We start from the raw sequence: 13961 nt of genomic DNA, 5'->3' as shown, positions 1-13961 counted from the left end.
ATGTTTGCATATCGTCACACTCAGGCAGAAACTATGTCCATGTTTAATTTTTTTAAATGTTTTTTCATTAATGAATGCACTATTTAATTATATTAAAGTAGCGAAAATAGCAGGTCTACAAGCTCACAGGTTTTTGCTATTTTTGTATTTAAGTGTGTCTGTGTGAAACATGGGATCAATTGGAATACAGGTTATTTTTCCATTTCCTGAAAAGTAAACATTTTAGACATACAGTACAGTACAAGGTTTCTGCCCGACAGCGAAAATATGTGAGAGGATGTGCCTGGGCACGTGAAAGGTTGTGTGTGTGTGTGTGTGTGTGTGTGTGTGTGTGTGTGTGTGTGTGTGTGTGTGTGTGTGTGTGTGTTTGTGTTTGTTTGTTTGTTTGTTTGAACCTGTTTGTCTGTATTTGTAAGGACCAAATCTCCTTGCAAGGATAGCTAGATGTGCAAAATCGTGGAGCCTGAGGACATTCTTCAGTTTTCTACTTTTTAAAGGGCTTTAGGGCTTCTTGCACATGGAGTCCGATTTTGTTGCATGAAAAAAAGGTGACAAAAATATAATTTTTGCTATTTCACAAATAGCTAAAATATTAGAAGCTTACCTATTTTTTTGCTATTCGTCGTATAACAAGGTATATAGGGCTTATGTGGTTGTGGTCTTTCCTTACACACACATACCGTACTCACATGCTAGCACTTTAGCTACATGGAGTATTTGACACTAACCAGGGTGATTGTGCCTGTACTGTACTTGCAGGAGCTATATTTAGCCTCTAGTACAGTGAATGGTGAACTGTCTGATGCCCCCAAGGACTCTCAGTGTGAAAAGTCACTTTGCTTGACTTTATAAACTCATAGACTCTCCTATTCTCTCTCTGGACTGTCTTTCCTGCACTAGAAAGGCAGAGTCAAAGGGGCCTTTCACTTTAACCCATTAAAACTGGGAACGCATATGTGTAACCACTTTAACCATTATTTTATACTTTGGCTGTTCAAAAATAGCAGATCTACAAGATCATAGCGTGGCACCAAGTGCCGCGCTATATATTCAAAGATTTGCAAAAATAAATCATAATTTTTCAAAAAATTGCAGATCTACAAGCTCATAGCCCGGCACTCGGTGCTGCACTATGAGCTTGTATACCTGCTATTTTTGAATAGCCAAAGTATAAGATAATGGTTAAAGTGGTTAAAATTGAAAATGACAGATGCTTTCCCGGTCTTAATGGGTTAAAACACTTCCGGGGTCAGTTTAACGTCCACTCAGGCTTTTGTGTGCATAAATCCTGGGGTTGATTGTTTGTTTTCCATCAAGGGGCTTGTATTGCATGTCGCTCCTCTGCTTTCTATCTTTCTTCTTTGTCCTGTCTCAGAAAAAACTGAAATGTCCAAGAAGAACGACTTTTAAACCAAAAGATGTAGACCTAAATGTTTTTTTGTGGCTTTTGCTGTACATTTACTGTAGGTACCACAGAGAACAACGTCCATATCTCCTGCCCTGGTCAGGAAAAACTCCCCAGGCAATGGCCCTGGTCTGGGAGCTCGCCATGGAGCGCACCTTATACGAGCCAGGTACGAGCGCACGCACGCACGCACACACACACACACACACACACACACACACACACACACACACACACACACACACACACACACACACACACACACACACGTTTCAAGAGGATTTCACATACAGTATTCCCCCATGACTGAGACCCTGTTGCTATCTCTCTATCTACCTGTGAATGTATATGTGTGTGTGTGTGTGTGTGTGTGTGTGTGCGTGTGCGTGTGCGTGTGTGTGTGTATTACCATAGCAACCCTGACCTGCGGAGGACCGATGTCTCCATGGACACACCTCTGAAGAGGACAAGCAGCGGCAGCTCATCTAACTCCAGCACCCCTAGCTCTGAACGAGGTACACACACACACACACACACACACACACACACACACACACACACACACACACGGACAAAGACACACACAGACACACGCGCGCATGCAACATGTTGCATTGCGGCATGTTGTGGCCTTGTAGATATATTTCAACTATTTTGGAAACATTTTATAACTGAAAGTGACTTAGTCATTGTTAAGTCTGAGGAAACCTCTGTCTGTCCGTATTTTTATCCTCAGTGGGTTGACCAATCAATCTGAACTTGCACACAGGAATTGACCATTGGCATTTTTCAGTTTCCCCAAATATAAGCTGTTCATTAGCGTTTTTGTGAACTCTGTCGGGCTGTAAGCAGCGGAGTTTCAGAGTTACTGCGCATGTGCAGCCACAGGCTATGGGCTCTGTTGTCACGGTTATGGTCGATTTGGACATTATGGCCTAAATGTGGGACTGTCAGACAGTAAATGATATGACACACAGAAAACGGCCGCACACACAGACCTGGCCCAGCACTACAAAGTTATAAAGGACATGAAACATAGGCCTTATATCTGATCTGATATGAGTCACCATCTATGATCTTCACAAGTGTCATATCAAAAATAAAGCAGTATCTATAGAGTATACTTTGTTGTACAATGAATTACAAAAATAGCAGACCTACAAGCTCACTACGCGGTGTGAGCATGTAGATCTGTTATTTTGAGTATTTTGAAACATGTTTTGTAAAGTTCAGTGAAATTTTAATTCACTGAAGTGTGTGTGTGTGTGTGTGTGTGTGTGTGTGTGTGTGTGTGTGTGTGTGTGTGTGTGTGTGTGTGTGTGTGTGTGGGTATGCCCTCGTGTGTGTGCGCGCTTGTGTGTGTGTGCGTGTGCGCTCGTGTTCAGCCAAGGCTGATGGTTCGACAGCACCTTCTCAGGAGACCAAAGATGACAACAGAGAGTCTTTGCGACCTAGTAGACCTGCAGTAAGTGGACAGACACACACTCGCACGCACGCACGCACGCACGCACGCACGCACACGCACACACATACATGCATTCAGACTGGATCATTGTCATCTCTGACCTAATCTCTCTGGACAGATTCAGTTTCTTTTTTTACCAAATGGGTTCGCAGATTCTCTCTGACCTAACATTTCTTGTCATTTCCACTCTCTTTCATGTCCTCTCCTCTTTTCTTCTCTTACACTATCCTTTTGCACCTCCATTATGTATTCTCTTCTTACTCTCTCTCTCTGTATCTCTCTCTCTCTCTCTCTCTCTCTCTCTCTCTCTCTCTGTCTCTCTCTCTCCATCCTTCAGAGCTATAAGAAAGCTGTAGATGAGGTTAGTGGCATTTTTCCTTCACACTGCTCTGTCACTCCTGACTCCTGTCACTCTCTGAGTTCTCTCTCTCTCCCTCTCCCTCTCTCTCTGAACAGAATAGGTTTATACAGCAGTGATGTGGCTGTTGGGGGATGGGTGGTTTAGTAATCACGGTGTATGTTTTTAATAGGCAAGTGTTCTGAACCAGATTCTATTATTGTCTCCGCCAGGCCGAAGGCGTGGCCGAGACTGGGTTTTGCACCCTGTCTGTCTGTCCGTCTGTCTGTGAACAGCTAATCATCGGCGTGAAACTGTGCACACACACTCCCTGGAGGCCAGAGCACTTTCACATGTTATAAGCGCCACCAGGAGGCAGATTTTTGCAACATTTTAGTTTTTGGGGCGGTGTAACCGCCCCCTATAAGTGAGTTTTGGACACTGACCAATCCTGCACCGTGATTGGCCAATAGTCTACAACGCAGTCTACACCCCTAACCCTTCCACAGTCAATGCAAATCTATACTTTTGCAAAGTCAGCCAATCACATTACAGCTAGTGTCATCACCACTAGCTGTAATGTGATTGGCTGACTTTGCAAATTCAAGACTGTGATTGGCTAGCGAAACACATGACACATGTGCAGCCCTATGAATAGCAGTATGGACTTAAAAAAAAGTCATTCATCCTTTTTTTTAAGTGAGTCATGTTGTGATGACCACACACCGCCCACTTCACACTGGGTGTGATTTTTAGCGGCGCTAGCCGCTCTATACCTTTAGGTATAGAGCGGTAGCCCTCTATACCTGGCTTTTGCGTCAACGTTCTGATTGGTCAGACACGTCAACAAAGTGATTGGTCAAGCTTCACGTGACACGTGGCTATAAACACATTATAAACACTTATTGATGACAAAATGTATCAAAGGCGCCGCTACCTTCACACAGGTGTGATTTTTTATATTACTCCTACAGATTTTGTCCAAACATCACGCAAATCTGCACACATTATCTCTATAGTCATGTCATCAAGAGGGACATGTCCGATTTTTCATTTCATCCTGATTGGCTTAGATTGACTTCTACTACCTGGCCTGGCGGAGACCTGTACTCGGAGGAGGACATTTTTCTAGTTGTTTTATGTCTCATTTAGCTATCATAGCTGCATCTCTTTCAAACTCTTTCTCATTGCCTCATTCACTATTTCTGTCCCTTTTATTCTTTCTCTCTCTCTCTCTCTCTCTCTCTCTCTCTCTCTCTCTCTCTCTCTCTCTCTCTCAACGTTTACCCCTTCTCATCTGTGCTTAGGAGGAGCTGGTAAGGCACTGGCCACACACACACACACACACACACACGCACACACACACACACACACACACACACACACACACACACACACACACACACACACACACACACACACACACACACACACACACACAAAATGTAACACACCCCCTTCCAACCCTGTCCAACCAAAGTGTCTTTAGAGTCCAAATGTACAGCAACCAATCGCTGAAGTGAACCAATCAGGTCATTCAAATCCTACACTACCCGTATATCAAATCAAATCACATTTATTTATAAACCACATTTAAAAACCTCTCTTGTTGACCAAAGCGCTATACAGAACACAAGGTAATAACCATAACAGCTCAAAGGCACAAAATAAATCAGCAAAACACAAATAACTGTGCGAGAAACGTCTCCAGCGTGCACTGGGACACATCGTCAGTGATGTATCCTGGGTCTCACAACATCAGACACCCTCGTCCAGGCGACACTGGCGGGTATGATCAGGCCCCGGCTTGCGTCCCAGCATCAACCCACGGATCAGCCCTCTTGATCCACAGCCATCTTGTGGCTTTCTCTGCGGCTTAGCTTGTGGATTCAATGGCCCTCTTCTTGGCAAGCCCTGTAACGCCCAATTGACTGAGGACTTTGCAGAGTAAGCGTCCCACAAAACCTCTGAAGCCGACTTCTATGGGCTCGCACAATGTCCTCAACCATATCAGAGGGATTCACATGCTTGTGAATAAAAGAGAGTCTTGACGCTGGTCATTAAACGGAGGGGACGGATCTGATAGGGAAGGGAATGCTGTTCCACAGTCTAGGGGGCTGCGACAGCAAAAGTGCGGCCACCCCTGAGCCAAAGTCTAGTTCTCTAGACCATAGGTATATAAACATAGATACCTCTCTGGCCGCTGCTGTTCATTGGAGCAGGGAGAGCCATTCCTCCTAATGCATGTATGCCCATTATGAAGTATGTCTCTCCACAATTAAAATAAAGTAAAGTAAAATAACATAATACATAACTCGCTGAATTCTCAACCAGTTTTCACACGGTTTGGTTTGTTACAAATGCAGTTATGTTGATAAAAGATGTACGATAAAGGATACTTGGTTAAATAAAATAAAAATGGTTTTCATACCAAAACACTTAGACATACAGTAATGGTGATAAAACAGGGGAAAAAATGTGTCTCCGGTACTTATGTACAACGCAGGCATATTTCTTGCAGTGGAGTGCAGTGGAGTGCAGTGGAGTGCACATATTATGTGGGGCACGCTGTCCCACATAATATGGGGGTGGCGTTGATGTGTGTCCAGTGGCCAATGAGGTGTCTACGTATTTATGTCTAGATTGCTCGGGAGAGCTAGTAGCCCTAGGTCAGCTGACCTGAGAGAAATGAGTGTATTATGGTGTAAATTTCTTATGTCTTCCATAAGTGGCACATGATTGGGCATCACTGGCCCTCTGAACTTCACAACGTGTCATCATTAAAGTAGTTCTCATACTTTTTAATTTCAAGGACCCCCAGTTTGGTATGCATTAGGCCACGGACCCCCATAACTCTGAGTGTGTGTAAATGGAAGCAAATGGACCCGTCTGGGTCCATTTGGTTCCATTTGTACACTCTCAGAGTTACAGACCTGTAAGGGTCCATTTGCTCCCTAACTATCAATCATTTAGCTGGGGAACCCCTCTGGAACCCCCCCATGGATCCCTTTGGATCCCCGGAACCCCACTTTGAGAACCACTGCTGTAAAACACCTCTGCTTGGGAACGTGCACACTTGCGTTGCTGACTGTTCACCGCAGCTAGGTGATTTTGTGACCGAAAAGGTTGTCGGTCCCAGCCAGGTAATTACAATAAAAAAAACACAGCTTGACTGGAAGAAATAAGCGATTGAGTTGACATTAACCTCTTTCATGTCATTATAGGCAAAACTTTCAAAAAATGACAACTTTTTTTTTACAGCAGATCATCAAGCTCACCAGGGTGCATTGTGAGCACACATTGTGACACCGTAGTTCAATGAAGTATATATCAAGCGGTTAAACAACTTACTATAGTAACCTGTGCCGTAAAGTATCCCAAACATGTGTGGTTGTGAGCTAGTCACATGGGTGTGCTGAGAATGGCACCTCGTTCTTAGGAGGCATCTGTTAATCTATGGAATCTTGGTGAATTTATGACTTCTACCTCACCTTTAACCCTTGACCCCTGACTCTAGTCCACCGAGGCATGCTGGGATTTATGCCCCTTACTCTTCCTCTTCCTGTTTGGATCTCTTCCCCTGTAACAGTGACTAGACTCTGTGGTTGTTGCTGTTTATTTGTTCACTAACCACATAAACCCTAACATCCTTTTACAGGGGAACTTTAGCCAAAAATAGCAGATGCAAGCCCACAACGAGCTAGTGTTGCTATTTTTGTCGAAGAGATTTGTTGTAGGCAGAAGAAAGCAGTCCAATTACAGCCAACTCAGGTCCAGTTTGTTAAGTCTAGAGGGTTTACGTGGGTTAGGAAAGAAAGCAGTGTATGTTTATATTCTGAGGAGCTGGATTGAACCTGACAGCAAGGACATTTTTACTGGAAAATGGAATTCATTTTTATAGGCCTTTATTCCATGAAGGTTGTAGCATTGAAGTCAGCTGTTGAAACTTTTTTCTTTCTAAAACCCGATGGCCACACACTGTGTTCCTCACAGGAGGAAACCAATCACTGTCCCTGCTCTCAATGGGTGTATTAAAAGCCCTTTTCTAAAATGCAGTGGCCACACACTGTTCCTCCAAGCAGCAAATTAATCACAGTACCTACCTGCTCTCTCAACAATGGACCTATTAATATCTCTCAAATGAAAGAACATACCACGTCAAATGCAGTGTTGGGCAAGTTACTTTTAAAAAGTAACTAGTTATAGTTATTAGTTACTGCTCCAAAAATGTAATTTCGTTACTTTACTAGTTACTAAATTATGAAAGTAACTAGTAACTAGTTACTTTACTTTACTTTTTTTTTAAATAAGAAAAAATGTATAAAATAAAATAAAAATATATATATTATTTCCAAATGATTTTGATAGGCTATACATAAAAACGTTTATTTGTTTCTTCTTCTTTAGAAATATTTTCTTTCACATCAGGATGTAATGATCATTACACTCAAAGCAATACAATAACCCTCACCCACCTATCTCCCACACTCCCTCCCCAGTCAGTTATCAGTTTGAATGAATTTGATGTCATTTGCATATAGATGTGACTGGCCTTAATTTAACTGACAAAACCTTTTTTTTAATTTTAAAATAAAAAACCTCTCACACTTATGCCAGTGTACTGTATTACACACACACACACACACACACACACACACACACACACACACACACACACACACACACACACACAAAGAGAGAGTTTTAGTGTTGCTCTGTGGCACCGTGAGAGAAAAGACCATTGTAGTCATTATGAAACGTAGTGGAACAATTAAACGTCTTTCTGCACTGTAGTGGCCCTGCTGCTTTCACTGCTATTTTGCTGACTAGTTCTCTGAAGGCAACAAACTCAACCGTTGCGATGGGAAGCATGTCCTCCTCAACAACATACCTGCCAATCAATCTGTTTAGTTGAGTCTGGGTGACATGCTGTGGCGTTCGTTTTTGGGCTCCATCTAGATCACTGCTGGTGGAGTCTTCTTTGGCGACTAGTTTTATAACCCCATGTACTTTAGTTAGGTGCTTCAGGAGATTAGCATTGCTGTTACTCGATGTGGACAATGTTTTCTGTCACTGCAATGTCTTTAGCGCCCTTTATCCCCACAAATTCTAAATATTGGTTATATTTCCAAGCTGCAAACTAACGCTGCGCTTTCGCTCAGATGAGACTGTGTGTGTGCGGTTGTTGTGGTGGATGTGTTGCCGTGTGTGTGTGTGTGTGTGTGTGTGTGTGTGTGTGTGTGTGTGTGTATGGCAAGACCCGCCCAACTCTGTCTCTGATTGGCTTAGGCTGACATTTTACCCCCTGTTAACCAATCATCACTCCTCTCTCTCTGCCAACTTTCACTTTCTCAAGTTAGAGTAAGTGTATGTCATTGTGTATTTTAGTGAATGTTTGATATAGATTCTTGTAAACCATGTTTTTTCTGATCTATAGACCCAGTAGGACACAAAAAAACTGGTTTACATTTTTTTTGGCCCATAGGTGGCGCTACAGCAACCAATTCAAAACGCTAATTCGTGATTACTTACAAACTACTCATAAAATATTTATCAAATTTGATGGGTTGTTGCATCATGAGCTGAGGCACAATCTCTGAAAATTTGACCACAATCCACCTATAGGTGGCGCTACAGCAACAGATTCAATATGCAAATACACAATGGTGCAAGAGCTACCTGACGATTTTTAACAAATAGTGTATGTAGTTATGTAGCAAAAAGAAGTTAAGTGAATGTTTCATATAGATTCTTGTAAACCATGTTTTTTCTGTTCTATGGACCCAGTAGGACACAAAAAAAGCGGTTTACATTTTTTTCTCCCGCCCTGGCACTATTTTGGCACCATGGCAACATTTGGCAATGTGACGCAGTATTTTATGTCTGTCTGTATTTCTGTCAACATCATTTCTTCAAATCTGCATGGCCAATCTTCACCAAATTTGGTGAACAAATGTATGATGTGTCCCAGAAGACACCATCAAATTTTCACCATGATCGGCCAATAGGTGGCGCTACAGCAAACAATTCAAAAAGCAAATTCATGATTACTTACAAACTACTCGTCGATTTTTTAATCAAATTTGATGGGTTGTTGCATCATGAGCTGAGACACATTACGAGGGAGAAGAGAACTTGGATTTTTTGGCAATGAGAGAGTCAGAGGGGAAAAGAACATGTGGGACAAAATGTCAAAGCTTAAGTATCGGACCTGGAAAGGTGGATGCAAAACTATCAAGCTTAAGGCATCATCTGAGGTAGTCAGCTTGAAATCAACCAACTCACTGTTTGTTTGCCTGCTTCTCATTGCCAAGTCCTCTAGAGAACTTGACCTGCAGAACGTTGTGGGAACATACGAATTTGCGGATCACAAATTCAACACAATGCAACACACACACACACAAGGGTGTCCTGTCCACAAACACAAACATGGTGAACGTCACAAGGCAGACACATTACTGGTTCTGTATGCAGTAGCAGTGAGTCGTTTAGGTAAAACACCACATATATACTCATGTGACACTGATGTGTTGGTACTTGCCCTTCAAAGTGTACCAGACCTTCAACCAGAGAGCGCAATCATCATGGGCACTGGAGATCAAAGACGGATGATAAAACTGAGACCCATCTACATGGCCATTGGTCCTGAACGAGCAGCAGCTTTGCCAGGATTTCACACGCTTACTGGTTGTGATACCACTGGTCACATCAGAGGAAAAGGAAAATCTACCTGCTTCAAATCATTCATGAAGGCTGGTGATGATGTACTCCATGCACTTGCTGAGCTTGGTGTTGGCCCTTATCCATCCTCAGAGGTGTTAGCTGGGTGTGAAAAGTTTATGTGTCAGCTCTTCAAACCTGGCTATGAATCAGCTGAAGTACTTCGGTGGCACATGTTTAAACAGCTCAAGGCCAATCAGGGTGTGGAAAAGATATGTCCAACGCAAGGGTCCATCATAGAACATATCCTGCGAGCACAATGGCAAGCAAATGTATGGGCACAAGACATTGTGGCTCAGCCAAAGGTTTTAGATCCACTATCTTTGGGATGGAGGCAGCAAGAGGATGGAAGTTGTGTCCCTGTAGTCTCAAAGGTTCCACCTGCACCAGAGGCAGTCGTAGAACTAGTCAAGTGTGCATGTGTTGCCAGCAAGTGCAGCGGCCGCTGTTCTTGCAAAGTCAATAATCTTCCATGCACAGAGCTCTGCAAATGTGAAGCTGCAGAAGATTCATCTAATAATCTTCAAGATGATGATGCTGAGAGTGATGACGATGATGCCTACAGTGATTGATTCTTTGTTGATTTGTTAAGTTGAGAATGTGTACTGTTGAGCATTCCTTTTATATATTTTTTCTCTGGAGGGGGGAGTATTATTATTTTTGTTTTCTTATTAACAAGGATCCTTGTTCCATTTTATCAAAGGTTCAAGAATAAACCCTTTGAATTGAAAATAAACACTTTTTGTTTCTGTTTAAATAAGGTTTTTGTTAAAAATCGTCAGGTAGCTCTTGCACCATTGTGTATTTGCATATTGAATCTGTTGCTGTAGCGCCACCTATAGGTGGATTGTGGTCAAATTTTCAGAGGTTGTGCCTCAGCTCATGATGCAACAACCCATCAAATTTGATAAATATTTGATGGGTAGTTTGTAAGTAATCATGAATTAGCGTTTTGAATTGGTTGCTGTAGCGCCACCTATGGGCCGAAAAAAATGTAAACCGGGTTTTTTGTGTCCTACTGGGTCTATAGATAAAAAAAAACATGGTTTACAAGAATCTATATGAAACATTCACTTAACTTATTTTTGCTACATAACTACATACACTAGAGTGGGAGCGCTTGAATTTGCCTGTATCCATCCAAGCCTGCCTGTCCTGTTTAGATGACAGGCAAGCTGCTCCGCGGGGGAGACAATGCAGTTGGATCACTTAATGTAACGCAGTAACGCACCTTTTTAAATCACAGTAACTATAACGCCGTTACTGAATTGGAAAAGGCAACGCGTTACGTTATTAGTTACCGCAAAAAGTAGTTGCGTTACGTAACGCATTACGTTACGTAACGCGTTACGTTAGTAACAACACTGGTCCCAACACTGGTCAAATGTCAACGGATGCATATATATATATAAGTCGCTCTATATATTTTGTATTAGCTGTAAGCAACAAGTTAAATAAAAGCCGTACCTCTGCTGACTGTGAAAGGCTTTTTGGTGTAGCTGGATTGATCTTCAGCCCAAGAAGTAGAAGAACTAATTCAACACAACTTTGAAAACGGCTTCTACTGAAGCTTCTACCTTTAGAGACCTGGCTGTTTTACCTCATTTCAGATGGACAGTACAGGACATGTCATTCCCTACAAATTGTTTACATTGACTGTTGTATGACTGAACAGTGTATGTGTTGTAGTGGTTCTACAAGCCAAGTCAGTCAAGTTTCTGAGGTTATGTAAATGCATTGCGAAAACAAGACAGCAATATGTTGATATTAAAAAGAACTTTTGAATACTTTAAGTATTTTTTACTACTCAAGTTCTTTAACTCAAGAAAACTTTAACTCAGTGGAGTAATATTTGACCAAGAGTATCTATCTATACTTTGACTCAAGTACTGGGGTTGAGTACTTTGTCCACCACTGCATTTAACATACTAAACATTACCTAAAAGGCATTTTGTATCAATGCATATGGTAAATAAACTATTACAGCATCCTCTCCTGACCCTTTTCTTTGACCTTTGACCTCCAGGACCTGACGGCTCTGGCCAAGGAGCTGAGGGAGCTGCGTCAAGGGGAGGAGACGAGCCGTCCGCCGGTCAAGGTGACCGACTACTCTTCATCCAGTGATGAGTCCCACAGCAGCGAGGATGAGGATGGAGACGGCGGGAACAATGACGGGACCGTCTCTGTCAGCGACATACCTCGCATCATGTGAGTGTGTGTGTGTGTGTGTGTGTGTACTGTACTTGTATTACTACAGTTGTGAGGGCCAAATGTCCCACTTCCTGATACTCACAAGAAAAATAAATGTTTTATGATTAAGAATATTTGGGGAGTTAGGCTTATAATTAGGAAAATATTTAGGTTGGGGTTAGGATAATCTCTCAAGAACAGATTCCGAGCTGCGCTACTGCATCTGTCGGGAGGGCGATTCAGAAGGTGTGAATGTTGGCATACAAGTGGGCGGGCCTTAGATCAGGAAGCAAGCCACGCTTTACCCAATCAAACGTAGTGGGCAGGATCTACATCTGTGCGTTCGCTTTCCTATGTGTTCCCACTGGAAACAAACCAATCTATCAAATACGTCAAACAAATGTGCTGAAGAGGTTTTACATGTAAAATGTTGTGTAATTGAGCAACTCTCATAAGTACGCTAGCAAAAAGCTTGTCGTCTATAACATCCATGTTCCGTGGGAAAAATGTTGTTAGTGGGAATGAAAACATAGGCGCCCCCACCAGAAGAGAAGGGCTGAGGGCGGACCAAACAGGCCAACATCCTGTTATCAACAGAGCGGTTGTTGTCTATTGGGCGGTCCCCCAGAGTCAAATTCAAAGGAAAAAAACAGCAGAGGGCACTGTTTTTTCCTTCTTTTTTTGACGATGGGTTCCCAGATTGGGGTTAGGATTAGGATTAGGCATTTGGAGGCTATGTGTAATGGATAGGCTTGGAGTTATGCCTGATCTATACTTACTACTACACAAATACGGTTGTTATTACTTTATGTGTCTGTCAGGCCGGCGGCAGGACAGGGTGCCAACGAGACCTTTGGAAGGATGGGAAGTCCCAATGATTCTCACGGCGGTTCCTACGGTCACACCTCCCAGGACGGTACAATGGTGATCCGTGAGGTGAGTGACCTCTCAACTCTGACCTTTGAACCTGCAAACCATCTGCTCTGCTGACAGCACACAAAGTGACACCTCACACATTCATCAGCTCTGCATGCATGGCAACTTTCTATTTAGTTCCCTGGCTTTGTTCTCTGTGTGTGTGTGTGTGTGTGTGTGTGTGTGTGTGTGTGTGTGTGTGTGTGTGTGTGTGTGTGTGTGTGTGTGTGTGTGTGTGTGTGTGTGTGTGTGTGTGTGTGTGTGTGTGTGTGTGTGTGTGTGTGTGTGTGTGTGTTTATTCTGTATGGGTACATTGTCTGTGTGCATTTGTGATTTGTGAACGTATGTGTACATTCACCACACATAGATGGTGTGTGTGTGTGTGTGTGTGTGTGCGCGCGGCGCCGCGCGCGCGTGTGCAGTACGAAACATAAATAGATGTGCTTGTGCATGTGGTTTGTTATGGTTGTTTTGAAGCGAGTGGCTCCTCACTCTGAGAGTTCACTGTCCCCAACACAGTCACAAACAGCTCAGCTCAGGCCCAAGCTAGCTCTATAGGGACGCTCACACAAAAAGCAACAAAGCGATCAGCAGCCATTCATTTCCAATGGGCACTGGCTACACTGAGCGAGCTGGAACTACGCGACTCCTGGCAACAACGTGGCAGAGATTTGGTGACCATGGGCGGTAAACGAAAGCTAAAGACATTTCCTGTTTATGCAAATGGTCAATGCCAGGATTCAAGCAACAACGGGCGACGGCCAATTTAAAACTAGCTGTTGCAAATGTGACATGACCGGGGAAACCCAGAGCGCACAGTGTACAACGATCTAGAATGGAGAAAGTGTTCAATCAATCAATCAATTAATCAATCAATCAATCAAAGGGCTGGGCGATATGACTTCAAATCAATATCACGATTATTTCAA

At 42.9% G+C, this 13961-nt stretch overlaps 1 protein-coding gene across 8 annotated transcripts in view; it reads left to right on the top strand.

Annotated features, from left to right (window-relative positions):
- The window catches only part of tnikb (TRAF2 and NCK interacting kinase b), a 74660-nt gene that overhangs the window by 44150 nt on the left and 16549 nt on the right, over window positions 1–13961 (top strand). For all 8 annotated transcript variants that reach the window (XR_014600099.1, XM_084048472.1, XM_084048477.1 and 5 more), the window contains 5 exons: window positions 1468–1574; window positions 1820–1920; window positions 2791–2870; window positions 11954–12135; window positions 12939–13053. Coding sequence is in view for 7 of the 8 variants with exons in the window: in XM_084048472.1 (XP_083904598.1) it covers window positions 1468–1574; window positions 1820–1920; window positions 2791–2870; window positions 11954–12135; window positions 12939–13053 (585 nt within the window). In the remaining variant the exon portion in view is untranslated. The remainder of the gene's footprint in view (window positions 1–1467; window positions 1575–1819; window positions 1921–2790; window positions 2871–11953; window positions 12136–12938; window positions 13054–13961) is intronic.

The sequence above is a fragment of the Gymnoscopelus microlampas genome (genome assembly GCF_963454915.1).
Source record: "Gymnoscopelus microlampas genome assembly, chromosome: 22".
NCBI lineage: Eukaryota > Metazoa > Chordata > Actinopteri > Myctophiformes > Myctophidae > Gymnoscopelus > Gymnoscopelus microlampas.
Note: the sequence above shows the minus strand (reverse complement) of the source record. Positions and strands in the feature narration are given on the sequence as shown.